We start from the raw sequence: 27,016 nt of genomic DNA, 5'->3' as shown, positions 1-27,016 counted from the left end.
GGGTATGTGAATGTTTATTTATGTTGTCCATGATTTAAGTTATCCAATCTTACCTATAGTGAAAAGTCACAATATTTTGATAGCCTTTTTATTTTAAATAAAATGTCAAATTGCAATACAATAACAAATGAACATAGGACATCACTACAATTACATTTTCTCTAAAGAAACAAAATAACATTAAAGTAAAGAAAATAAACAAAAGAAAAATCACTACACCTGAATTGTCAGTGACAACAATTTCAAAAGTTTCAAAGGTACCTCAAATAAAATAAAGAGAATAAGGTCAGAGGTTACAATTGTGTAAACCTATGATAGAGTTGTAAGAATTTTTATTTATTTATTGTTCTTGACTTATTCTCGAGATTTTATAAAATCATTGATTTCAAGTAAAAATGTGTTATATTTTCATAGCCTTGGCTATATTTTTCTTCTTTCGCCACAGGCACGTAAACCTCCAATGCTCTATTTTACCTGACAACAGCTGGGTTTATTTCAGCCCTCAAATCATTGGAAGAAAAAAAAATATTTGGATAGAAATACTCTTCAAAGGGCAAGGAACGCAACGCAACATACATTTGTGAAGGAGCGTTCCATCGACATATACGTTTTAAAATAGGGATGTAGCTTAAGAAAACGGCTGTAGTTTAATTAATAAGATGAATATATCTCATTTGACGGTTTTTGTTTTATGTTTTTCACTAGAATGTATTTGCCAGAGCGGTAAGTTGTGCACTCGAATATAAAATGTTAAAGTAAAAGATTGGAGCCAGGCGTGGCAAAAGAATAATACAAAATAATACTTTTAAAATCTCTTACCATAAAACTTAACGTTATACTGCTGCGGTCTATTAGCTTAATAGTCTAACGTTACTTGTTTTAATTGCTTTGTAGCCGACCTTTATGCGCGTTCCTCCATCCATTGTATAGTTCACTAGAAATGTATTGCAATAAGAACACAAACATGTGTAAGGAACCGATCAAATATATTAATGAGCTTTTTTACTTTGCTTAGAACAACCATGCAAAGTAAAAAAGCTCATTAATATATTTGATCGGTTCCTTACACATGTTTGTGTTCTTATTGCAATACATTTCCAGTGAACGATACAATGGATGGAGGAACGCGCATAAAGGTCGGCTACAAAGTAATTAAAACAAGTAACGCATTCTACTTTTTTTTGGATCACAAAGTAAAACATGTGCAAAGCAGTTTTGATGTTTGTAATGTGTTTGCAATTTTACATGAGCCAATATACTAATAATGATTTTGCAATGTTACACACATGTTAACTAACTCACTTTTGTACATCGCGCTGGTCCATACAATTGACATTATTTTAGCTCCCAAAAAACGTAATACTTCCAGATCAAATATAATATCAATACCATTGTAAAGCACAATTTCTCCCCATTCCAACAAAAATCAATGACAAGACCTTCATGATGCCTATCTCTGCAAGATTCAAGAAAGCAATGAGCTCCCTCGGGTCTTACTACAAATGGCGGGTGGGGAAGCGAAACCTATTACATGATAGTGCAACTTATCACCTCTAAAATGTAAATAAAACACTATAAAGAGTTTATATAATGTGTCATTACATACCTATTTGAAGGTTTTTGTCGAATTTGAATCGGATTTTTAGGGCGACGCTAAAGTTATCTTCAGAAGTAAACAGCAGCTGTCTCGGTTTTTGAGAGTCATGATGACGCAAAAAATGGCTAGGTATCCCCCAACCAGTGTTGCCAACTAATTTTCAGGGTAATTTGCTAGAGTCAGGTTGATTTGTTGCTAAAAGTTGCTAAATGACGTTGTGATGTCATTGCGTGATAACGTAAATCTGCGTCATTACGTAGAATGCACAATAACGTTACTCAAATTGACTGGCCATCTCGGCAAAAAATATGATTTGACATTTGTTCAGGTACAGACTCCCACTCTTTTCTGTACTTCTGGCTGTACAATTTTGATTGAGACATGTTGATTGATGTTGTAAGTTTTGTTCGAGATCAAACAGTTGTGACAACTATATTCACCCGTACTACTGCTACTGCAGTCAACCAACAATGATTTGCAATTTGCTGAAATGAGCTTTTGAGTCACTTTTCAAAAGTTGCTAAAAATTCCAAATAAATTGTTAAAATTAGCTACATTTGTTGCAAGGTGCTGTTTGAAAAACAAGTTGCCAGGGTAGTCTGAAAAGTTGCGAAATCTAGCAACAAAATTGCTAAGTTAGCATCGCTGCCCCCAACGGGCATGATACACTAGCACAGGTTGCTGCGCGGTGCAACACCGCTTCCCATTCATTTCAATGGCAGGAAAGCGGTGAGAAGTGGACCCAAAAGGTGGCGTGGGAGGCGGTGAAAAATATAAACTTTTCTCAACTTTATGCAAATCGCCAGCGGCGACCGCTGGGCGATGACCAATCATATTGTTTTAATTTTTTTTACTTCACCTTTATTTAACCAGGTAGGCTAGTTGAGAACAAGTTCGCATTTACAACTGCGATCTGGCCAAGATAAAGCAAAGCAGTTCGACACATACAACAACAGTATACAGTGTGTGCAAATATACAGTGTTTGCAAATGAGGTAAGGCAATAAATAGGCCATGGTGGTGAAGTAATTACAATATAGCAATTAAACACTGGAATGGTAGATGTGCAGAAGATGAATGTGCAAGTAGAGATACTGGGGTGCAAAAGAGCAAAATAAATAAATACAGTATAGGGATGAGGTAGATTGGATGGGATATTTACAGATGAGCTATGTACAGGTGCAGTGATCTGTGAGCTGCTCTTACAGCTGGTGCTTAAAGCTAGTGAGGGAGATATGAGTCTCCAGCTTTAGTGATTTTTGCAGTTTGTTCCAGTCATTGGCAGCAGAGAACTGGAAGGAGAGGCAGCCAAAGGAAGAATTGGCTTTGGGGGAGACCAGTGAGATATACCTGCTGGAGCGCATGCAACGGGTGGGTGCTGCTATGGTGACCAGTGAGCTGAGATAAGGCGGGGCTTTACCTAGCAGAGACTTGTAGATGACCTGGAGCCAGTGGGTTTGGCAACGAGTATGAAGCGAGGGCCAGCCAACGAGAGCGTACAGGTCGCAGTGGTGGGTAGTATATGGGGCATTGGTGACAAAACGGATGGCACTGTGATAGACTGCATCCAATTTGTTGAGTAGAGTGTTGGAGGTTGTTTTGTAAATGACATCGCCAAAGTCGAGGATCGGTAGGATGGTCAGTTTTACGAGGGTATGTTTGGCAGCATGAGTGAAGGATGCTTTGTTGCGAAATAGGAAGCCGATTCTAGATTTAATTTTGGATTGGAGATACTTAATGTGAGTCTGGAAGGAGAGTTTACAGTCTAACCAGACACTTAGGTATTTGTAGTTGTCCACATATTCTAAGTCAGAACCGTCCAGAGTAGTGATGCTGGACGGGCGGGCAGGTGTGGGCAGCAATTGGTTGAATAGCATGCATTTAGTTTTACTTGCATTGAAGCTCGTCTGGAGGTTAGTTAAGACAGTGTCCAAAGAAGGGCCAGAGGTATACAGAATGGTGTCGTTTACGTAGAGGTGGATCAGAGAATCACCAGCAGCGAGAGTGACATCATTGATGTATACAGAGAAGAGAGTCAGCCCGAGAATTGAACCCTGTGGCACCCCCATGGAGACTGCCAGAGATCCGGACAACAGGCCCTCCGATTTGACACACTGAACTCTATCAGAGAAGTAGTTGGTAAACCAGGTGAGGAAATCATTTGAGAAACCAAGGCTGTTGAGTCTACCGATAAGAATGTGATGATTGACAGTCGAAAGCCTTGGCCAGGTCGATGAATACGGCTGCACAGTAATGTCTTTTATCGATGGCGGTTATGATATCGTTTAGGACCTTGAACGTGGCTGAGGTGCACCCATGACCAGCTCTGAAACCAGATTGCATAGCAGAGAAGGTACGGTGGGATTCGAAATGGTCGGTAATCTGTTTGTTAACTTGGCTTTCGAAGACCTTAGAAAGGCAGGGTAGGATAGATATAGGTCTGTAACAGTTTGGGTCTGGAGTGTCTCCCCCTTTGAAGAGGGGTATGACTGCGGCAGCTTTCCAATCTTTGGGAATCTCAGACAATACGAAAGAGGTTGAACAGGCTAGTAATAGGGGTTGCAACAATTTCGGCAGATACTTTTAGAAAGAGAGGGTCCAGATTTGCTAGCCCGGCTGATTTGTAGTGGTCCAGATTTTGCAGCTCTTTCAGAACATCAGCTATCTGGATTTGGGTGAAGGAGAAATAGGGGAGGCTTGGGCGAGTTGCTGTAGGGGGTGCAGGGCTGTTGACCGGGGTAGGGGTAGCCAGGTGGAAAGCATTGCCAGCCGTAGAAAATTGCTTATTGAAATTCTCGATTATAGTGGATTTATCGGTGGTGACAGTGTTTCCTAGCCTCAGTGCAGTGGGCAGCTGGGAGGAGGTGCTCTTATTCTCCATGGACTTTACAGTGTCCAATAACTATTTTGAGTTTGTGCTACAGGATGAACATTTCTGCTTGAAAAAGCTAGCCTTAGCTTTCCTAACTGCCTGTGTATATTGGTTCCTAACTTCCCTGAAAAGTTGCATGTCACGGGGGCTATTCAATGCTAATGCAGTACGCCACAGGATGTTTTTGTGCTGGTCAAGGGCTGTCAGGTCTGGAGTGAACCAAGGGCTATGTCTGTTCCTGGTTCCACATTTTTTGAATGGGGCATGCTTATTTAAGATGGTGAGGAAGGCACTTTTAAAGAATAACCAGGCATCCTTTACTGACGGGATGAGGTCAATATCCTTCCAGGATACCCGGGCCAGGTCGATTAGAAAGGCCTGCTCTCTGAAGTGTTTTAGGGAGCGTTTGACAGTGATGAGGGGTTGACCGCAGACCCATTACGGATGCAGGCAATTAGGCAGTGATCGCTGAGTGATATCGAGTGGTTCCCATGACGAATATGACGCTATGCAACCCAGGGCTAGAGACTTTCTTCAGGGAAGATGGCTGACAAAAATACTAGGATGGAAGCAAATGTAAGTGATTATAACGAATCATGCAAAAAATGTTCAGTTGACAACCAGCAAACCAGGCTGTCGTCTTGTGTAACAGTGGATGTAAATAATCTAGCTAGCTAAAGCATTTACTGCAAATTGAATGTACAATTTTGTACACTTGCCTTGCTGATATTTGCCATGCAATGCAGATAGATGAAATAACATAGCAAGCTATGTTATTGCTTATTGTGCAGTGGAGGATAAAACTACCTGTATGCCTATTGATGTATAGCTAGCTATCTAGCTGATCTGTGTATGGACCCAAAGGTTTGGTATACATTTTAGTTCAGAACCTAGCTATGCTAGCCAGTTGTATCAACTTCAAAACAGTCTGAATGACATTAATGAAGCCTATGGATTGAGTAGAATAAAATATAACTTTGTCCCAAGGATGCAAGTCGTATATACATGTAGTTATTACTGTGCATGAGATCCCCACATTGTAGCCTGTACATTTAAGATATTCACTGATCATGTACTCTACCTTGGCAAATAAAGGTGCAGCTCAGGTATGAATGTCTTTGAGATTATTTTTCAGTCATATCCAATACCAGGAGTATCAAATTCCAGTCTTTGAATGATGCTGTGTCTGAATGTATGTATTACAATTATACACTTCAACAGTGTTTACCAATCTTGGTCCTGGGACATCAATGGTTACACATTGTAACTAATAGACTAGAAACAGGATTTAACTAGTTAAAGGCTGATTTGTAATTCATATATACATAAATATAATTTTAAAAAACAGTACACTACACTTCATATGTATCATATAAATACTCTAATATCATATAAATACTCTAAAACCAGGTCATCTCAATATCTAATGTCCTTCATCTGCATTGTTCTGAAACAGGATGGGTGTGAGAGACTTAATTTCAACCAGTAGAGAATGTGAAACGCTTTATTGAAAGAAGTTCATTATCCAAGTGTTATAAATAGAAGTTCAATCTGTATTTCAATGCACATCTGTTGTGCATTATAAAAACAGAGGAAGAAAGAGGTGGCCAAGAGAGGTGTAAAAGACAGAAAGGGAAAGCGGTAAGAACATAGGAGTAGGGAAGGCAGCATATGATTAATGAATTGCAGTGCAACCCAAATATTCTCTCAGTTCATCAAAATTACGTAAGTGTTTCTAGTCGGCCCGAAGGTTATCTTAAAAGCGGGTGAGGTGGCGATGATGGGACTGGGGTTGGCATCTTCTCTCACATCAAAACAAATCTGCAGATGAGAGAGAGAGAGCATGTTTAAGCCTTGTTAGAATAAAAAATAAAAACATTGTTAGTCATCATAATAATCAGGAGGTGAAATGCAAAACTGACCTTGAATCATTAACTCTGGGACTACTGCATCTCTATCTGTATTTCTATGTAAAGCATCTCTTTAATAATACTTCCTGTTGACCTGACCAAGTGACCTCTCACCTCTGATCATGCTGTGCCCTCTATGTTGCCAGTTCAGTTGCGGGAGGGGTTCACCGACACAGCTGATATAACCTAGAGAATTTAGGGAGAAGAGGAGAGAGGGATGAAGTGAAGGAGAGACTTGAGAAAATAAGGTAATTAAAGAGACAGTGTTCAACAGGAATTTGTGTGTGTGGCCTCACCCGGTGCCCACACCACAGTAAGTGGCTGCAGAGTTCTTTATGCTCAAAAACATGAACGGACAAACAATATAGCGTAGTTATAGAAATAATGAAGTGTCTTACTATTCTCCATGGTTGGCCTTCTTGCCTATTCTTTGAAGGTGGAAGGAGCCACAGTTATACACCTGAGCCCGCTTACTGCACAACACAATCCATCAATCAGATTGATACATGAGTGTGTAGGTGTGGGTTATAGGGTGTCTAATTGTTCAACATTTTTTCAATATGGGTAATTTAAAATAGCCTGTTTTGTTTTTGTACAGACATCACACCCTTACCTGGACAGCAGCCTCACCTGAGAAGTAGAAATTAAAGGGAGAGAAACTGGGAATTGAATAACTGCAGTTGACATAGCTAAGTAAGTGGAAGAATACTCTTATTGCAATGTGAATTGCAACTGCAAGCTTGCTAGCAAAATTGCCATAAATGTTTAATGCTTTTCGACCTGTCCCCAAATTAATAGAATTGGTTCAGAGTTTGTTTTGGCATTTTAACCTGCGTGGCGTGATTGCGTTTGGTGTGGGGGGGCAAAATCAATTTGTGCACGATGGCGCACGGCCGGTTTGCATACGGTGTTACCCTGTTCCTGGTTAAACGGCGAGAGAAACAATACACCTGGTGGAGAGAGGCTGTAAGACACAGAATGAGTTGCTTCATGCGTGTTGTACGTTACGTCATGGCACGTCACAATTTTTCTCCAATACTATCGCGCCATTACCATGTCAATCAACGCTGGAATAGAAACGTAGTTCACACCCCAGATTGTGAAGCCAACACGGTCGCTACAGTCCCATTAGTTTTCATTGCAGCCTCGTTTGAATGTTGCGGTTGTGCAAATTTGTACGGAATGGGGTTAGTCACCGTTATTTCCATTAGCTAGCCAGAGAAATGTTGAGCAACATTAGCCAACTTAACTGATCAAGTAATTGAGTTTATGGTGTGAAAATTTGCTGGCTAATAAAGTCAGACAGCTAACGTTACCTAGCTAATGTTACAACATCAGATGCGCTAACGTTACTGGTAGTGATGCACCAATATTACTTTTTTGGCCGATACCGATAGCCGATATTTTCCTTGCCAAAAAAACCAGATTCCGATAACCGATATTTACAATTTTAGCGGCCTTTTAAGCATTCTAGTACAGTTATAGTTAACACACAGACGCAGTCTAAGGCACTGCATCTCAGTGCAAGAGGTGTCACTACAGTCCCTGGTTCAAATCCAGGCTGTATCACATCCGGCTGTGATTGGGAGTCCCATAGTGCGGCGCACAATTGGCCCAGCGTCATTGTAAATAAGAATTTGTTATTAACAGACTTGCCTAGTTAAATAAATGTTACACACACACACCACAGTGACCAAAACATTATTTTGTTGGCATTTACGTATGTCCCCATTACCAGTAAAACATAATCAACATTTCTTTCACTTACTTGCTGTGCTGTTTCGTTGTTCATTTGTTCAGTCGTTTCATTCTCAACCAGGTTTTCTATGGAACGCCGTTTGGGTCTTTGCGTGTCAAAAAAGATACATGTCAAATAACACTATTTGATGTGTGAAATAACACAACATCTGTTTCAGTAGCTATATAGTTAGCTAGCTAACAGGTGTCATCTAAAATAGCCCTAATTTATAAGACAGTTCTTATTTGATTAATGGTGGTCGGACCCATCTATGTGAAGCTAGCCACAATAGTGGACTTTGCGGTTAGCCTTCAAAATAAAAGTATGACATATTTCTACTATTTGTATTAATTTGCATTACTGTCAGTTACATACTTTTATTTTGAAGGCAAACCGCAAATTCCACTATTGTGCCTAATCCTTATTGTGGCTAGCTTCACAACACATAACCCGGTGTGGTCGAGCCTCACTAGCCAGATGAAGCTAGCTGGCTGCTTATAACCTTAGCTTTGGGGAACAGGGTTAAGTTGCTGACTAGCTATTTATTTTCATGAACTGAAGTTCAATTTCAATAGGTGAACAACAAGTGGCAACCTAGCTAATACTTACTCACAAGGATTTCTAAATCATTGCTAAGAATAATGAAAATGACTGCAGGTTCTACTGGTCAGTTTTCAGGCTGGTTGTATTGGTGTGAGGTGGTTAATTTCTGTTTTACCAAATGAGGAGAGGCAAACTTCACACACCAGTCAGAGTTATACTTAAACTACATCTTTAATAATAAGAGCTTTTTGCAATAGCAATGACTTTCAACGATTCCCTTGAGATCGTTTATAGCAAAGATCCACCCCCTAGTTGACATAGCAAACCACAGATATTAGGAACAGTTCACAAAGGAAGACTTTATAATGAGAAAGGAGTATCCCGTAGCCAGATAGCATTCGCTATAAATTATTGTTCAGTTTGGTCCCTAAGACGAGGTTCTAATCTCATTCCTGGTACTTCATAGCACAAAAACACCAACTCATCCAATGGCATCACTCAATTGTCAACTGTAGATACTCCCATCTTAAGTAAAACCCCTTCTTGACCCCACTCCTGGACAAGCTCACTGAGGGGAGTGAGCCTCTAGGTCATACACTATCCCAGGATAAGTGTAACGTCAGAGAGGACATACAATGGTTCCAGACACTGCCATACACCTCCCCAATACCAAAGGAGGGAGTAACTTGCGCACAGACATTGTGGAGACAAGTAATTGGTTCCCCATTAATCCCGCCATCCCTTCACATGGTTTAAGAATAGGTAAAGACACATTCACATATGAAGACAATGTTCCATCCTGTCCTCTTCCCTTTCTGATATTCTGCATAGCACCAGAGACATGTAAAAGACAAGCCTGACCTCTCCCCTCTCTGGGCCCCAAGTGATTGAGCCCCAGCTGAGGGAAGAAGTGCAATTGCCAACACCAGAGTCCGAAGGGATACATTCTAATAACAAGTATATCACATAAGCATATTATGCAGATAAGACACCTTAATTATCTGTGTTACTGAACTAATTCTGATTCATCCACCACAGGTGCTAACGAGGTTCCAAGCTAAAGCTAGCTACCCCAGAAGTTGCGGCCGAACAAATTATGCTTTATTACCAACGCAGTAATGTAAACACATCGTTCGTGGCCAGTGTTTGCAGACTTTTTTGTACAGCTTTGACAGTGCTACTATATATTTTTTGACACGCAAAGACCCAAACAGCGTTCTATAGTATGTATATCGTGATGCTAATAGCAGTGACGCTATAACTGTATAACTTTGGTAGGGTAACAGCTGAAAAATAGTGCACTTGGTTGTGTGTACCAGTGCTCGACCAGTTGGCGAAAGCCAACATCACCCACGACAGAGAACAGTTGATTGTCAAGGGCAATGAATTCCTGTATCTTGGCTTTAATGGATTTCGCCTTTGAGTTGTCTAGCTGAAATTTTGTTACTCTTTCAAATGACTGCTAGATCCACACAGCAGACATTGGGCTAGTTTAGGAATGGTGTGTTGCATGTATAGCGCAAAATTTTACATGGCGTCATTATGTCACATACCTACGTTATATAGCTATGCACGTCAGCTTCGACATTGGTTTTGCACATCGGGCATCGGCCGATACCGATGTTACCATTTTTTAGCTAATATCGGCCGATTTTGATATGTTCACCGATATATCGTGCATCCCTAATTACTGGTATACTTTTCCTTGCCATTCGTCAAGTTATAACGCGTTAGTTGCTTACTGGACCATGACAATCTGTGTGAAATGTTAACTAGTTAGTAGCTAGTTATCTGTAAACTCATATTTTCCCTCTAGTATGTGGTTCGTTTTCAGAATGAGAGAATTAGGTGGAAAATGAGGCGTTGCTTGTTAAACAAGTGGATTCAGGGATCAAGTGTAGCTGGAGCCGGGCCTAGCTTAAGCTGGATGCCACTATAGAGGTGAAATGAACACCACTCACCTTTTCAATACCGTGGATTAAAAGGGGTATGCCAGGTGTACTCTCTGCCTGAAAGAGATCAATCATGCCAACAAAGGGCCTCATGCTCTGCTGGCACATTGTAGAACAGGTGTCCACAGGCAGAAAGTGTACAATGTAATAATGTGCAGTGTAGCCCAAAGATGTTTGTTGTGTTGATCTTGACAGTAACACTTATGTGCGAGTGAGGGGGATTATTACATGTTTTACTCAGTGAATGTTATTTTTGCACACATGTAGCCTTGTGCACTTGATCGATGTCTACTATAGTGGCCACTATAATAGCACAAAAATAGAATGCCTGTTTCATTCTATTTCTACTTTAAGATGTTTTTTCCCCAAGTGCAATATTTAGATGTGTGTGGTCGCAAGCGTTCTATTATAAAGGCTGTCATGGCTAACTGCAATATTAGTGTATTGTTTTTTCTCAAGACTTGAGTGTCATTTGCAGTAAAGTCTAAGCACCAAATAACATTCGATTGCTTTCTTTAAATTTTTTTGCTGTGAGTTAGGTTCACATTAACAACTTTTTATTTTACACAGAGACTGATCATGTAGATCATATTCTTTGTTGTTTAATTAGTTAAAAATCAGAATTTTGTGCATGTTTCGGTGCAAAAGAAAGTGTCACCTTTTCGGCACTCACCGGTCCGAAGCTCTTGATGAGTTCGCTAGGTGTTGGGTTAAAGGGATAGTTCAGGATTTTGTCAATAAAGCCCCATTATCTACTTCCCCAGAGTCAGATGAACTCGTGGATACCATTCTTTAGGTATCTGCGTCCAGTATGAAGGCAGTTAGTGGTACTTTTGAGAGCCAATGCTAACTAGCTGGACACATAGACTTTTAGTCATTGCGCTAACACTAGTCAGTGGTAATTTTAACATGTAAATCTTGGTATGTCAAAAAATACATACAAGTGGGATGCATGCCAGCAAGGCCACTACACAAGACTAAACAATACATTAATTGCACTATACCACTGCTACAGCTGGCTATCAGCGGAGCCTAGTCTGGCAGCGAAACAGTTAATTCAGCCTCATTTACTGCCTGATTTGGCTGACTTGCTTAAACAAATGTGGTTTCTACTGACAATTGAGATGTACAAACTATGGCATAAGAAGACAAGAAGTGGATAAGAGGCCATCCATAATTTCGATTAAGACGTTAATGAGTGAGCTAGGATGGACATAGTCAATATTACTATTTGTTCAGCACTTTTGAAATGTACAGTGACAGAATTCAGAACATGGGCCATCCTTACGGTATTCACCCTGTACACCAAGTCAGAACCGTAGGATAAATAAAGGGGGTATATAAGCAGACAATGAAAGCTCTTACAATATTCGATGATTACATTTCTCAAAAACAGGTTATAGACTACATGTACACCGCCATGTCAGAACAGTAGTCGAAATTAAAAGGTGAAAATAGACCAAATTATTAGGGTGAGGCACATGGGCTACTAAAAGCTTACTACACAACATACAGTTAGTATTATATCCTTTATGCAGCAGCATACAATACATTTTTGGACTCCCCTTGTGCTGTGCTCACTTGGAACAGGAAGGTGGCATCAAACTTTGTCATCAAATTCTGGCATTCTCTGGATTTATTGTGCTTTAAAGACAACTGGGAACTCAGGAAAAAAGGTTGAATCATGGCGACGTCATTGATCTTCAGGTCGTAGCTCAAGAAAGAGGCTGGAGTTCCCGATTTACAATTCCGAGTTGGATGAAAGTTCAAAAGTATTTTTTTCCCCCGAGTTCCCAGTTGTCTTGAACTCACTAAAGTCAGATTTAGTTCCGAGTTGAAAGTTGTTTTGAGCGAGGCACAAATCATGCTTCATTGACAGCATGGCCAATATTGAATGTTTCTCATTTTAAATTAGGAAAAGAGACCCTTAATCTTAGACTTGGGACCCCACATCCACTCCATTGAATAGCAGACTGTAACAACTGTTGTCGTTTTGTTGAAGGGAGGACCAAGGTGCAGCGGGAATGTGGATACTCATAGTTTTTTAATAAACACAAGTAAAGCATCCACAGGGAAAAACAATAAACTCTACTCACGACGACAGGAACAGTTTTGCAGGCACACAACACGCAGTGCAAAAACAACTACCCACAACCCCAAAGAAAAACACACACTACTATATAGGACTCCCAATCAAAGGCAACTCAACACACCTGCCTTCAATTGGGAGTCCTAATCACCAACACAACACTTAACACACAAAAACCTGCCACGTCCTGACCAAAACTAATACAATTGCTCCCTCTGCTGGTCAGGACGTGACAGTACCCCCCCCCCCCCCTCAAGGTACAGACCCCGGAATGCACCTTACAAAAAAAAACACAAAAAGATCCCCAATACCCCAACAAAACCCATAAACAATAACCCCTACACAATAAGGGAGGGAAGGGAGGGTGGCTGCCGTCAACGACGGCACTGTGCTACACCCTCCCTCCCCAACCCACCTATCCTGGAGGTGGCTCAGGTGCGGGACGTGGACCTCGCTCCACCTTCGGCGTCGCCCAATTCGGTGGCGCCGATAGCTGCGCCGGGCAGACGGGCCACTCGGGCTGAACCTGGCAGACGGACCACTCTGGCTGGACCGGAGGACAGGCGGGCCACTCGGGCTGGACCGGAGGACAGGCGGGCCACTCGGGCTGGCCCGGAGGACAGGCGGGCCACTCGGGCTGGGCCGGAGGACAGGCGGGCCACTCGGGCTGGGCCGGAGGACAGGCGGGCCACTCGGGCCGGAGGACAGGCGGGCCACTCGGGCTGGGCCGGAGGACAGGCGGGCCACTCGGGCTGGGCCGGAGGACAGGCGGGCCACTCTGGCAGCTCCGGGCAGTCGAGCCGCTCTAACTGATCCGGGCAGTCAGGCCGTTTTAACTGATCCGGGCAGTCGGGCCGCTCTGGCGGCTCCGGGCAGCTCTGGCGGCTCCCAACTGGCGGGCAGCTCTGGCGACTCTTGACTGGCGGGCAGCTCTGGCGACTCTTGACTGGCGGGCAGCTCTGGCGACTCCTGACTGGTGAGGCTGGGCTGACGCACTAGACGCCTGATGCGTGGGGCTGGTACAGGACGTGCCAGCCTGGAGACACGCACCTCCATGCTAGTGCGTATAGCGGGCAACACCGGACCGTAGAGGCGCACTGGCGGTCTTGAGCGCAGGGTTGGCATCACCCCTTCCGGCTCGATGCTCACCTCGCCCTGGCACATGCGGGGCGCCGGTACAGGGCGGACTGGGCTGTGCGTACGTATAGATGAGATGGTGCGTACCTCAGCGAAACATGGCGCCCTCCACCTCATACGCACCTCCCTGTAGTCACGGGTAGCTGGCTTACGGCTCTTCCTTGGCCTGGCCAAACTACCCGTGTGCCCCCCCCAAAAAAAATTATTGGGGGTGCCTCTCCGGCTTCCTCGCCAGCCGTGTTCCAGCATAACGTTCGCACCCTTCTCCTGCTGCCTCCGCTCTTCTCAGTGCCTCCACCTGTTCCCATGGAAGGCGATCCCTTCCAGACAGGATCTCTTCCCAGGTGTAGGATCCCTTGCCATCCAGGATGTCCTCCCATGTCCATTCATCCACCCGATGCTCCTTCCTCTTGCGCTGCTTGGTCCTTTTGTGGTGGGTAGTTCTGTAACAACTGTTGTCGTTTTGTTGAAGGGAGGACCAAGGCGCAGCGGCAATGTGGATACTCATAGTTTTTTTAATAAACACAAGTAAAGCATCCACAGGGAAAACAATAAACTCTACTCACGACGACAGGAACAGTTTTGCAGGCACACAACACGCAGTGCAAAAACAACTACCCACAACCCCAAAGAAAAACACACACTACTATATAGGACTCCCAATCAAAGGCAACTCAACACACCTGCCTTCAATTGGGAGTCCTAATCACCAACACAACACTTAACACACAAAAACCTGCCACGTCCTGACCAAAACTAATACAATTGCTCCCTCTGCTGGTCAGGACGTGACACAGACTAATGATTGCTTTGCAATGCTTGCATTTAGGCACTGATTCCTACCAAACCACTCATTGTTGAATTTGCGATTTCCAACTTGTTGTGTAATGTTTATGTCCAATGGCCGATGAGCACCGATACGTTTTATCTATAATTTATCTTCATATTTCTCTTCATATGACAAGGATTAAAAAGGATTTGCTAGTAGATTGTCGACTTGATTCATGATGATGACTGCTAGCTAAGATTTTGAAAGTATGATGTTGACATGTTCAGTCCAATCAAAGTTACTGAAGATATAACATGATTTGACATCATTTTATCTGTGGCCAATAACCTTGAGCCTTCTTGGATGGGCACTTCTAATGTAACTATGGTAGCACCCAATGTCTAACCTTAGACTTGGCGGTGATGTAGTGTCCCCATGAGTGACAGAACACTGAGCCAATCACAGCGCAATGCTCCGTATTTTCTGCTGTCTTGGCCCACCACCACCACAGAGAGCACTGAGCTAGACTGAAACACCTGCATTTGAGCTTTATTAACTCAATTATATATATATTTATATAAAATCATGATTTGCAAACTGATATGTGATTCATATTAATGCCAAAATTACATGCAAAACAGGCAAGCCCCCCAATCTTTTGTATGTATTTATTTATTTGGGCAAAAAATGTGGAGCTCGAAACGGGTCGCAACTTCAAAATGCACGCAGAAACATAAAAATGTTATCCAGGGCTTCATTGCCAAAATCCCAGACTATCCCTGTAATGTTGCTAGAATATGTTTACAACTGGCCTAATCAACATGTGCTAAAATAGTTATCTTTGACTTCAATAGTGTTAGTTAAAGGGATACGTTAGGATTAACGCTAGTTATCATTGGCTTGTGAAACTACCTCTAACTTCCTTCATACTGGACACAGAGATAAAAATGGTATCCATGAGTTCAACTGACTCAAAATCTTGAATTATCCCTTTAATATATTAATATGAAATAGGTTGATTTTTAAGTTGCTAAATGTGCCCCACTTCTCACTAATGCACTAGTGTGGGCTTATTCATTATTGATATGTCACTTACCATTTAGACAACATCATGCAAGGCCTCCCTGACACTATTAATTGAATACATAATTTTGTTGGTCGTTACAGACCTATGATATAGATAAATATTTGACCTAAAGTAATTTCCTATTCATGTTTTACAGCATTGTCTGAGTAACATGGAGAGAAGGCAAATTCAGACAAATGATGTCAATGTTTAAATGTTTTTCCCTACAGACACCTACTCCCTGAGCTACATCTACACTGCCCTGTCAAAGCCAGTAGACTTGCCTGGTATCCATGAGTTCACTGCCATGGGTCTGATGAACAACAAACAGATTGACTACTATGACAGTGTGTCAAAGAAGAAGATTCCCAAACAGGACTGGATTAGGGAGAAGCTGCCAGCAGACTACTGGGAAAAAGGCACTCAGTCACGCAAGAGCAAGGAGCAGTGGTTCAAAGTTAATGTCGATATCTTGATGAAGCGCATGAGGCACAACAACACTGGTGAGGGAACACCTGGAATTTGTCCTATGCTCACCGGTAATCTTTTAAAATTGTAGGTCATTAGTTATCCGTGTATATTGTCATAGAGGCATCATTCACCTTCTTTTTCAATATTGGTTTTCCTCTCAGATGTCCATGTCCTTCAGTGGAAGGTTGGTTGTGAGATTGACCAACAGAGTGACGGCACATTGAAATTCATAAAGGGCATCGACCAATACAGCTATGATGGTGACGACTTCCTGGCCTTTGATGATGTCACTATGCAGTGGGTGGCCCCAGTTGATCAAGCTCTGCCGACTAAGAGGAAGTGGGACGGGGTGCAGATCCTCAACCAGTACACCAAGGGCTACCTGGAGAAGGAGTGTGTAGACTGGCTGTCCAAATTCATGGAATATGAGGACAAGGAATTCAGTTGGGCTGATTGTGAGTACTTAAATAGTATAGCCTAACGAATGGTTAACAAAACGACCATTTGTACATGTGAGATCAGAAATAATAATGTTCTCTGTTTATTCCCTCTTTAGCCCCTCCAAAGGTCTATGCATTTGCTAAAAAAGCCAAAACTGCAGGACATGTCCAACTGACCTGCATGGCCACAGGTTTCTATCCCAAAGATGTGGTTATGCATATTAAGAAGAATGAGGTTCTATTGACCAAACATGATGGAGTGCAGTCTGCAGGAGTTCTACCCAATGATGATGAGACCTTCCAGATCAGGATGAGTGTGCAGATCCCAGAGGCAGACAAGGAAACGTATGAATGTTATGTCCACCATAGAGCTTTGAAGGAGCCAATTGTGGTAAAATGGGGTAAAGTATGGTTAATTCGGTTTAGTGTTGTTATTGATGGTTAATATGGTTTTGTGTTATTAACACAGGAAACAATTTTAATTTGAACAGAACAGCATACTAGCAACAGCTTTGCAAGTGAAGCAGGAACAAAACTGATGTTAGCTTCTGGTTACATATTGTTGCTTTTTATATATACTATGCCTTTTGTTTTGCAGATGGAAAATGTTGTGATTGCAGTAGTGTCGGTGCTGTAGTCATTGGGGCTGTAGTCATCGCCTTTATTGTAGTTCTGATCTTGGTGGTCCTCTTTGTTCTGCACAGAAGAGGGACAATTGGTAGGTCTTGATTTATATCAATTAACAATTACATATTTTTGTTGTTAAATGTTAAGAAAAGTTTTATCTAAGGTACTACTATGAAAGGTGGGCACTACGGCCAAAATCTATATGAATTGTAACATTTCTATTTATTTTTCTCTTTACACATTAAAGGGATTCCTGGCTTGAGAACTAGAGGTTAGTATCACAGCCGCTCCCTCTGTATACATGTCAAAGTCTGTAATGCCACAACTAAACAAAATACAATACATGAAGTTAAGTGTTGCCTCAAGGTGAGTTGCTTTTCTGTGATGGACATACAATATTTACAAAACTAAGCAAAGGCTGAGTTTTATAATTTAACATTTTAGTAATTTAGCAAGCGCTCTTATCCAGAGCGACTTTCAGTAGTAAGGGTATACCATTTCTAGTACTGGTCCCCTGTGTGAATCTAACCCACATCCCTGGCGTTGCAAGTGCCACGCTTTACCAACTGATCCACGCGGGACACTGTAGAATTGTATTGTAGCCATACATTCAAACATCTACTGACATCTTCCTGTGTTTTTCTTCAGCTAATGGCAATGGAGCGGCTGTAATGGTGTGAAAAGGAAATAGCAAGGTAAGACAACAGTCTTCAATCACACAAATAAACTAAATCAGTTAGGTTAGGTGTTGCTTCAGAATACAAGTATGTGTAAATACTAGCCTAATGATTTTGGTTTTGCCGTTTTCAAAAGACTGAGAAAATGGCTGACCCTAATATGAGAGATTTTGTGTGTGGTCTTCACCATAGTCCAAAGGTTTCCTTGGTTACTCTATAAGACAAGCAATGTTAGTATGATAATAAACATGCAGGGAAATCTGAGTCACAATATGCCAGAGAACAGAACAAGGCACTATTATCAATCACATATACACTAAAAAAGCAATGAGAAGAAAATAGCATATTGTTTGCTTACCACACAATCAGTATATGTTTCATTAACAAAAGGGTTTTATGATATTTCAATCCTTTTGGGGGGCTAGACAGGGCTATATAGAATTATTATATAATCCTTAAGGACAATTATTATTCAAATGTATTATTTTATGGGTAATTAAAATGAAAAGCTATGTGGTACAGGTAACCCATAATTCATTTAGATGAAATAGATTTTGCAGTACTTTAGATGACTGCTTTGTCTGAAATTGTTGATTGAGTTGTTTTTCCTTCTCAGTAATAATAAGTAATCAGTGTAACTACATTTTGGACTGTAACTCGTGTTCAATCTAATAATTCCCATATTTTCCATGTTATCTAATTATGTGCAGGTGGATAGATGACCATTGGTGGCCAAACTTCCTGACCGGACCACAAAGGAACCTCAATTAATTTCATAATTTTATAGGATGGCTATTGATAACACTATTCAGTTACACAGATTCATTCTCATAAGCTAGTGATGGAAATGATAGTTACTTTGTTGCAATATGCTAAAAACTTCTGCATTTCATAGTGTTTGCTGTTCTTGTGTAAGGTTTGGAACTTCCAAGTGTGTGTGTGTGGGGGGGAGGGTTTAAACTAGACCTGTACTGGGTCCGTTTTTTTTTAAGGGGTGGGGGAGTTAGGTACCATTGGGGTTGATGTAGCTCATTCTCTTCAATGAAAGTATTCTGTCGTATATTTAATTGTTTTACTGTTACAGTGGATGTTACTGTATGGAGAGGCATCTTTAAGGTATTTATATCGTTCTTCAGGGATTATAACTAGGCCTGTACTAGATCAGGGTTATATAAGCCTAGAGTGGTACAGTACCAGTCCAAAGTTTGGACACACAGACTCGTTCAAGGTTTTTTCTTTATTTTTACAATTTTCTACATTGTAAAAAACTATGAAATTACACATATGGAATCATGTAGTAACCAAAAAATAATTAAACAAATCAAAATGTATTTTATATTTGAGATTCTTCAACGTAGCCAACATTTGCCTTGATGTCAGCTGTGCACACTCGACTGAGTTTTATTGAGAAATGTCAATAAAAATATGTCAGCCAAAGCAAAAACCTGATCAAAATGTATTTATATACATGCTGTAAGTACAGAAATGGTTTGCTCAGTGGGAAATAAATATCCAACTACTCAGTGAGAACTGTGTGACGGTTGGAGTTTGTGACAGCAACTATGTGAGCTTATTACAGTATTATAGACACTATGGCATTGGATTTCCTATGATCTTCCATGTAGAAGAACCTCTTAACTTCTAACGACTCTTGTGAAGCTTGTGAACGTCATAGAGCAAAATATAGCAGATAACAGAGAGCTTGTAATAGTTTGTAGCTCAAACCATTCGGACTATACAGACGTTGTAACAAGACCCGGCCCCGGACCCCTTCAGGATCCGACATTGTCTCACAAACACCGCTCTAGCTCAGCCCACGTTAATCACACAGACTAATGGTCGGTACCAACGGATGCAGAAGAGAGAGACTTATCCAATGGTACCCAGATGTCTGTAGCTCACACAATGTTAAAAAGGGGTTATAAGTCCAAATGGTGCCGGCTTCGCGTTGGGACTTTGCGTTGGGTTAAGGACAACGGCATGAACTTGAACTTTACCAAGTCCCAGGACATTTTAGCCAAAGACTTGGTTGCCTTTGCCTGGAGGCTGACACTTGGCAGCAAGTGGATCTTCCAGCAGGACAATAACCCCAAGCACACATTAGAATCCTCAAAGAAATGATTAATCGCAAAATCAAAATCTTTCCATGGCCATCTACGTCTCCAGACTTGAACCCCATTGAAAAGCTGTGGTTTGAATTGAAGAGGGCAGTCCATAAGCACAGAGGAAGGATATCAAGGATCTGGAAAGATTCTGTAAGGAGGAATGGTCTAAGATCCCTCCCGATGTGTTCTCCAATCTGATAAATATTTTAGAAAAAGCCTCAGCGTTGTTATCCTCGCAAGGGTAGAGTGATGGAGTATTGAAAAATGGTCAACTTATTTATTGGCACCCATCTTTTAAGAATTTTGCTTTTACTAAACAAAATCTCTCTTGAGTAATTGTGTTTTATTTATTTTATAGTGTTTTTTGCCTTTTGCCCATTTTATCTTTATCAAGGGTGCCAATAATTATGGACGTGAATGTATATACTGCACTTGCTTCGGTTTGATGCACTGATGAGAAATAAGTGCAAACTTTCCACTATAAATATAGAATGGCATGCCAAGGAATTGCGGTAAGCTCACCTGACCGGAAACAGTCCAAAGCCACGGCGCCGAACAAGGCTGAGACTGGGGCAACACAGGCCAGGAGAGTCCAACACGACACCAATTCCCTTTCTGTCACCTCTGCATCTGGAACACAAACCTAGCCCCAGCCCAGGGCTAGGGTCGCCGTGGGAGGAGAGCTGAGCAGAAACAGAAACCTGGAACAGAAATGATGCCTATGTATGTACACTGATAGTCAATCACTGTATTCTTTACCTGCTGCCTAATGATAAACAGGAAACCAAACAAACTAACTCTTCTGGTGAATAGAAAAAGCAGACAAAGCTTTGACTGATACAGTGCATTCAGAAAGTATTCAGACCCCTTGATTTTATCCACATTTTGTGACATTACAGCCTTATTCTAAAATTGATTAAATCATTTTTTCCCTCAATCTACACACACTACCCCATAATGACAAAGCAAAAGCAGGTTTTAACTTTTTAAAACAAATTTATAAAGATGAATAAACAGATCACATTTACAGAAGTATTCAGACCCTTTACTCAGTACTTTATTGAAGCACATTTTGCAGTGATTATACCTTCGAGTCTTCTTGGGTATGGCGCTACAAGCTTGGCACACCTGTATTTGGGAAGTTTTTACCATTCTCTGCAGATCCTCTCAAGTTCCGTCAGGTTGGATGGGGAGCGTCGCTGCACAGCTATTTTCAGGTCTCTCCAGAGATGTTCGATTGGGTTCAAGTCCGGACTCTGGCTGGGCCACTCAAGGACATTCAGAGACTTGTCCCTAAGCCACTCCTGTATTGTCTTGGCTGTGTGCTTAGAGTCACTCAATGCCTAGGTTTACCCCCACTGTACTCACATCCTACCATGCTGTCTGTACATTATGCCCTGAATCTATTCTACCACGCCCAGAAATCTGCCCCTTTTATTCTCTGTTCCCAACGCACTAGACAACCAGTTCTTATAGCCTTTAGCCGTACCCTTATCCTACTCCACCTCTGGTGATGTAGAGGTTAACCCAGGCCCTGTGCCCCCAGCATCACACTTATTCCCCAGGCGCTCTCATTTGTTGACTCCTGTAAACGTAAAAGCCTTGGTTTCATGCATGTTAACATCAGAAGCCTCCTCCCTAAATTTGTTTTATTCACTGCTTGAGCACACTCCGCCAACCCTGATGTCCTAGCCGTATCTGAATCCTGGCTTAGGAAAGCCACCAAAAATGCTGACATTTCCATCCCTAACTACAACATTTTCCGTCAAGATAGAACTGTCAAAGGGGGCAGAGTTGCAATCTACTGCAGAGATGGCCTGCAGAGTTCTGTCTTACTATCCAGGTCTGTGCCGAAACAGTTCGAGCTTCTACTTTTAAAGATCCATCTTTCCAGAAATAAGTCTCTCACTGTTGCCGCTTGTTATAGACCCCCCGCAGCCCCCAGCTGTGCCCTGGACACCGTATGTGAATTGATTGCCCCCCATCTATCCTCAGAGTTCGTACTGTTAGGTGACCTAAACTGGGATATGTTTAGCACCCTGGCCGTCCTACAATCTAAGCTAGATGCCCTCAATCTCACACAAATTATCAAGGAACCTACCAGGTACAACCCTAAATCCGTAATCATGGGCACCCTCTCAGAAATCATCCTGACCAACTTGCCCTCTAAATACACCTCTGTTGTCTTCAACCAGGATCTCAGCGATCACTGCCTCATTGCCTGTGTCCGTAATGGGCCCGCGGTCAAATGACCACCCCTCGTCACTGTCAAACGCTCCCTAAAACACTTCAGCGAGCAGGCCTTTCTAATCGACCTGGCCCGGGTATCCTGGAAGGATATTGACCTCATCCCGTCAGTAGAGGATGCCTGGTTCTTTAAAAGTGCTTTCCTCACCATCTTAAATAAGCATGCCCCATTTAAAAAATGTAGAACTAAGAACAGATATAGCCCTTGGTTCACTCCAGACTTGACTGTCCTTGACCAGCTGTCATGGCTGTTGAAAGGAGTAGAGGACCAAAGTGTAGCGTGTGTGTAGTTCCACATTTTATTTAATCTGTGAAACTTTGCAATACATAAATAAACTGAATTGACAAAACAACAAACCGTGACGCAGAGGAATAATCACCCAGAAAACCCAGGAAGAAAAACCCCTACTTAAGTATGATCTCCAATTAGAGACAACAATGACCAGCTGCCTCTAATTGGAGATCATCCCAAACAAACCAACATAGAAATACAAAAACTAGAACCTAAGAACATAGAAAAACACAAAACACCCCCTGTCACGCCTTGACCTACTCTACCATAGAAAATAACATCTTACTATGGCCAGGACGTGACACCAGCACAAAAACAACCTGTGGCATACTGCATTAGCATCGTATAGCCCCCGTGATATGCAACTTTTCATGGAAGTCAGGAACCAATATACACAGTCAGTTAGGAAAGCTAAGGCTAGCTTTTTCAAACAGAAATGTGCATCCTGTGGCACTAATTCCAAAAAGTTTTGGGACACAGTAAAGTCCATGGAGAATAAGAGCACCTCCTCCCACTGAGGCTAGGAAATACTGTCACCACCAATAAATCTATGATAATCGAGAATTTCAATAAGCATTTCTCAACAGCTGGCCATGCTTTCCACCTGGCTACCCCTACGCCGGCCAATAGCTCTGCAACCCCCAGCAACTTGCCCAAGCCCCCTCCCGCTTCTCCTTCACCCAACTCCAGAAAGCTGATGTTCTGAAAGAGCTGCAAAATCTGGATCCCTGCAAATCAGCTGGGCTAGACAATCTGGGCCCTCTCTTTCTACAATTATCCGCCGAAATTGTTGCAACCCCTATTACTAGCCTGTTCAACCTCTCTTTCGTATTGTCTCAGATCCCTAAAGATTGGAAAAATGCCGCGGTCATGAGACACTCTAGACCCAAACTGTTACAGACCTATATCCATCCTGCCCTGCCTTTCTAAAGTCTTCGAAAGCCAAGTTAACTTTTAAGGTATAGGGGGCAATATTTTCATTTTCGGATGAAAAGCGTGCCCAGAGTAAACTGCCTAATACCTGGGCCCAGAGTCAAATATTTGCATATTATTAGTAGATTTGGATAGAAAACACTCTGAAGTCTCTAAAACTGTTTGAATGATGTCGGTGAGTATAACAGAACTCATATGGCAGGCAAAAACCTGAGAAAAATCCAACCAGGAAGTGGGAAATCTGAGAATTGTAGTTCTTCTTTTGAATCCCTATCGAAACGACAGTGTCTGTGGGGTCACGTTGCACTTCCTAAGGCTTCCATTGGCTGTCACCAGCCTTTAGAAACGTGTTTCATCCTTCTCCTGTTACTGGACAGAAAATAGAAGCTCAGTCAATGAGTGGACTGCCTGAGGACAAAGGACTTGGTGATGCGCGAGCCCACCAGCACGCCCCTCCTTCTTTTTCCTCTGTAATGAATACGCTATTGTCCGGTTGGAATATTATCTACGTTTTATGTTAAAAAGACCCTAAGGATTGATTGTAAACAATGTTTGACATGTTTCTACGAAAGGTAATGGAACTATTTAACTTTTCGTGTCTGGATTTACGCTCGCGCGTTATGCCTTTGGATAATGATCTGAACGCATGAACAAAACGGAGGTATTTGGACATAAATATGGAGTATTTCGAAAAAAAATAACATTTGTTGTGGAAGTAGCAGTCCTGGGAGTGCATTCTGACGAAGATCAGCAAAGGTAAGAGAATATTTATAATAATAATTCTGAGTTTAGTTGACCCCAGAACTTGGCGGGTATCTGTATAGCTTGCTTTGATGACGAGCTATGTACTCAGAATATTGAAAAATGTGCTTTCTCCGTAAAGCTATTTTAAAATCTGACACAGCGGTTGCATTAAGGAGAAGTATATCTATAATTCTTTCAATAACTGTTGTAAATTTTATCAACGTTTATGATGAGTATTTTTGTAAATTGATGCGCTCATTCACCGGATGTTTTGGTGGGAATACATTTTCTGAACATCATGCGCCAATGTAAAATGGTGTTTTTGGATATAAATATTAACTTTATTGAGCAAAACATACATGTATTGTGTAACATGAAGTCCTATGAGTGCCATCTGATGAAGATCATCAAAGGTTAGTGAATATTTTAGCTATATTTTTGGTTTTTGTGATGCATGTCCTTGCTTGGAAAATGGCTGTGTGGTTTTTCTTGTGAAGTTTATGTCCTAACATAGCGTCCCACCTAGCCCATAGAAGTTAACAAACCTCCAAACGAGCTTCAATGCCATACAACACTCCTTCCATGGCCTCCAACTGATTTTAAACGCTAGTAAAACTAAATGCCTGCTCTTCAACCGATTGCTACTCGCACCTGCCCACCTAGCATCACTACTCTGGACGGTTCTGACTTAGAATATGTGGACAACTACAAATACCTAGGTGTCTGGTTAGACTGTAAACTCTCCCTCCAGACTCACATTAAGCATCTCCAATCCACATTTAGATCTAGAATCGGCTTCCTATTTTGCAAAAAATCCTCCTTCACTCATGCTGCCAAACATACCCTCGTAAAACTGACTATCCTACCGATTCTTGACTTCGGCGATGTCATTTACAAAATAGCCCCCAACACTCTACTCAGCAAACTGGATGCAGTCTATCACAATGCCATCCTTTTTGTCACCAAAGCCCCATATACTACCCACCACTGCGACCTGTATGCTCTCGTTGGCTGGCCCTCGCTACATATTCGTTGCCAAACCCACTGGCTCCAGGAAATCTATAAGTCTTTTCTAGGTAAAGCCCTACCTTATCTCAGCTCACTGGTCACCATAGCAACACCCAACTGTAGCACGCGCTCCAGCAAGTATATTTCACTGGTCATCCCCAAAGCCAACACCTCCTTTGGCTGCCTTTCCTTCCAGTTCTCTGCGGCCAATGACTGGAACAAATTGCAAAAATCACACTTAGCTGGAGACTTATCTCCCTCACTAACTTCAAGCATCAGCTGTCAAAGCAGCTTACCGATCACTGTACCTGTACACAACCCATCTGTAAATAGCACACCCAACTACCTCACCCCATATTGTTATTTATTTTTTTGCTCTTTTGCACCCCAGTATCTCTACTTGCACATCATCATCTGCACATTTATCACTCCAGTGTTAATGCTAAATTGTAATTATTTCGCCACTATGGCCTATTTATTGCCGTACCTCCCTAACTTTACCACATTTGCACACACTGTACATATATTTTCTATTGTGTTATTGACTGTACGTTTGTTTATCCCATGTGTAACTCTGTGCTGTTGTTGTTGTCACACTGCTTTGCTTTATCTTGGCCAGGTCGCAGTTGTAAATAAGAACTTGTTCTCAACTGGCCTACCTGGTTAAATAAAAGTTGTGCTGTTGGAAGGTGAACCTTCGCCCCAGTCTGAGGTCCTGACTGCTCTGGAGCAGGTTTTTGTCAAGGATCTCTCCGTACTTTGCTCCGTTCATCTTTCCTTCGATCCTGACTAGTCTACCAGTCCCTGCTGCTCAAATACATCCCCACAGCATGATGCTGCCACTACAATGTTTCACTGTAGGGATGGTGCCAGGTTTCCTCCAGACGTGATGCTTGGCATTCAGGCCAAAGAGTTCAATGTTGGTTTCATCAGACCAGAGAATCTTGTTTCCCATTGTCTGACAGTCTTTAGGTGCCTTTTGGCAAACTCCAAGCAGGCTGTCATGTGCATTTTACTGAGGAGTGGCTTCCGTCTGGCCACTCTTCCATAAAGGCCTGATTGGTGGAGTGCTGCAGAGATGGTTGTCCTTCTGGAAGGTTCTCCTATCTCCACAGTGGAACTCTGGAGCTCTGACAGCGTGGCCATCAGGTCCTTGGTCACCTCCCTGACCAAGGCCCTTCTCCCCGATTGCTCAGTTTGTCCAGGTGGCCAGCTCTAGGAAGAGTCTTGGTGGTTCCAAACTTCTTCCATTTAAGAATGATGGAGGCCACTGTGTTCTTGGGGACCTTCAGTGCTGCTTAACTTTTTTGGTACCCTTCCCCAGATATGTTCCCGACACAATCCTGTTTCAGAGTTCTACGGACAATTCCTTCAACATCATTGCTTGGTTTTTGCTCTGCCATGCACTGTCAACTGTGGGACCTTATATAGACAGGTGTGTGCCTTTCCAAATCATTACCAATCAATTGAATGTACCACAGGTGGACTCCAAGTTGTAGAAACATCTCAAGGATGATCAATGGAAACAGGATGCGCCTGAGCTCAATTTCGAGTCTCAAATCAAATTTAAATGTAACGCTTATCTGTCCACCCCTCTAGAATAATGAATATGTTTTTTATAAATATATTGGTTGCTGTCCTTGATGATGAGAGCTGAAAATGGACCACTGACTGTTTACCAATTATCAATTTCAAGCAGAACAAGTGGACAACCACCAATGAAATTGTTCTGTCATTGGAGGGATAGAATAATATAAGTAAACATTTTTAAGGAAATTAGCTGAACATTTTTTTTTGTCT

General features: G+C 42.0%; 1 protein-coding gene across 1 annotated transcript; it reads left to right on the top strand.

Moving 5' to 3' along the window:
• The first annotated feature begins 452 nt into the window (after positions 1–452).
• Positions 453–18,991, top strand: LOC115173568 (major histocompatibility complex class I-related gene protein-like). Its single transcript, XM_029731795.1, has 8 exons — positions 453–723; positions 15,903–16,175; positions 16,305–16,598; positions 16,700–16,984; positions 17,182–17,301; positions 17,458–17,481; positions 17,859–17,905; positions 18,598–18,991. Exons 1-7 carry the CDS (start codon positions 660–662, stop codon positions 17,888–17,890), a joined length of 1,092 nt encoding a protein of 363 aa, XP_029587655.1. The 5' UTR covers positions 453–659; the 3' UTR covers positions 17,891–17,905; positions 18,598–18,991.
• The last annotated feature ends 8,025 nt before the right edge of the window (positions 18,992–27,016 follow it).

Source organism: Salmo trutta, chromosome 34, assembly GCF_901001165.1.
Source record: "Salmo trutta chromosome 34, fSalTru1.1, whole genome shotgun sequence".
Taxonomy (NCBI): domain Eukaryota; kingdom Metazoa; phylum Chordata; class Actinopteri; order Salmoniformes; family Salmonidae; genus Salmo; species Salmo trutta.
Note: the sequence above shows the minus strand (reverse complement) of the source record. Positions and strands in the feature narration are given on the sequence as shown.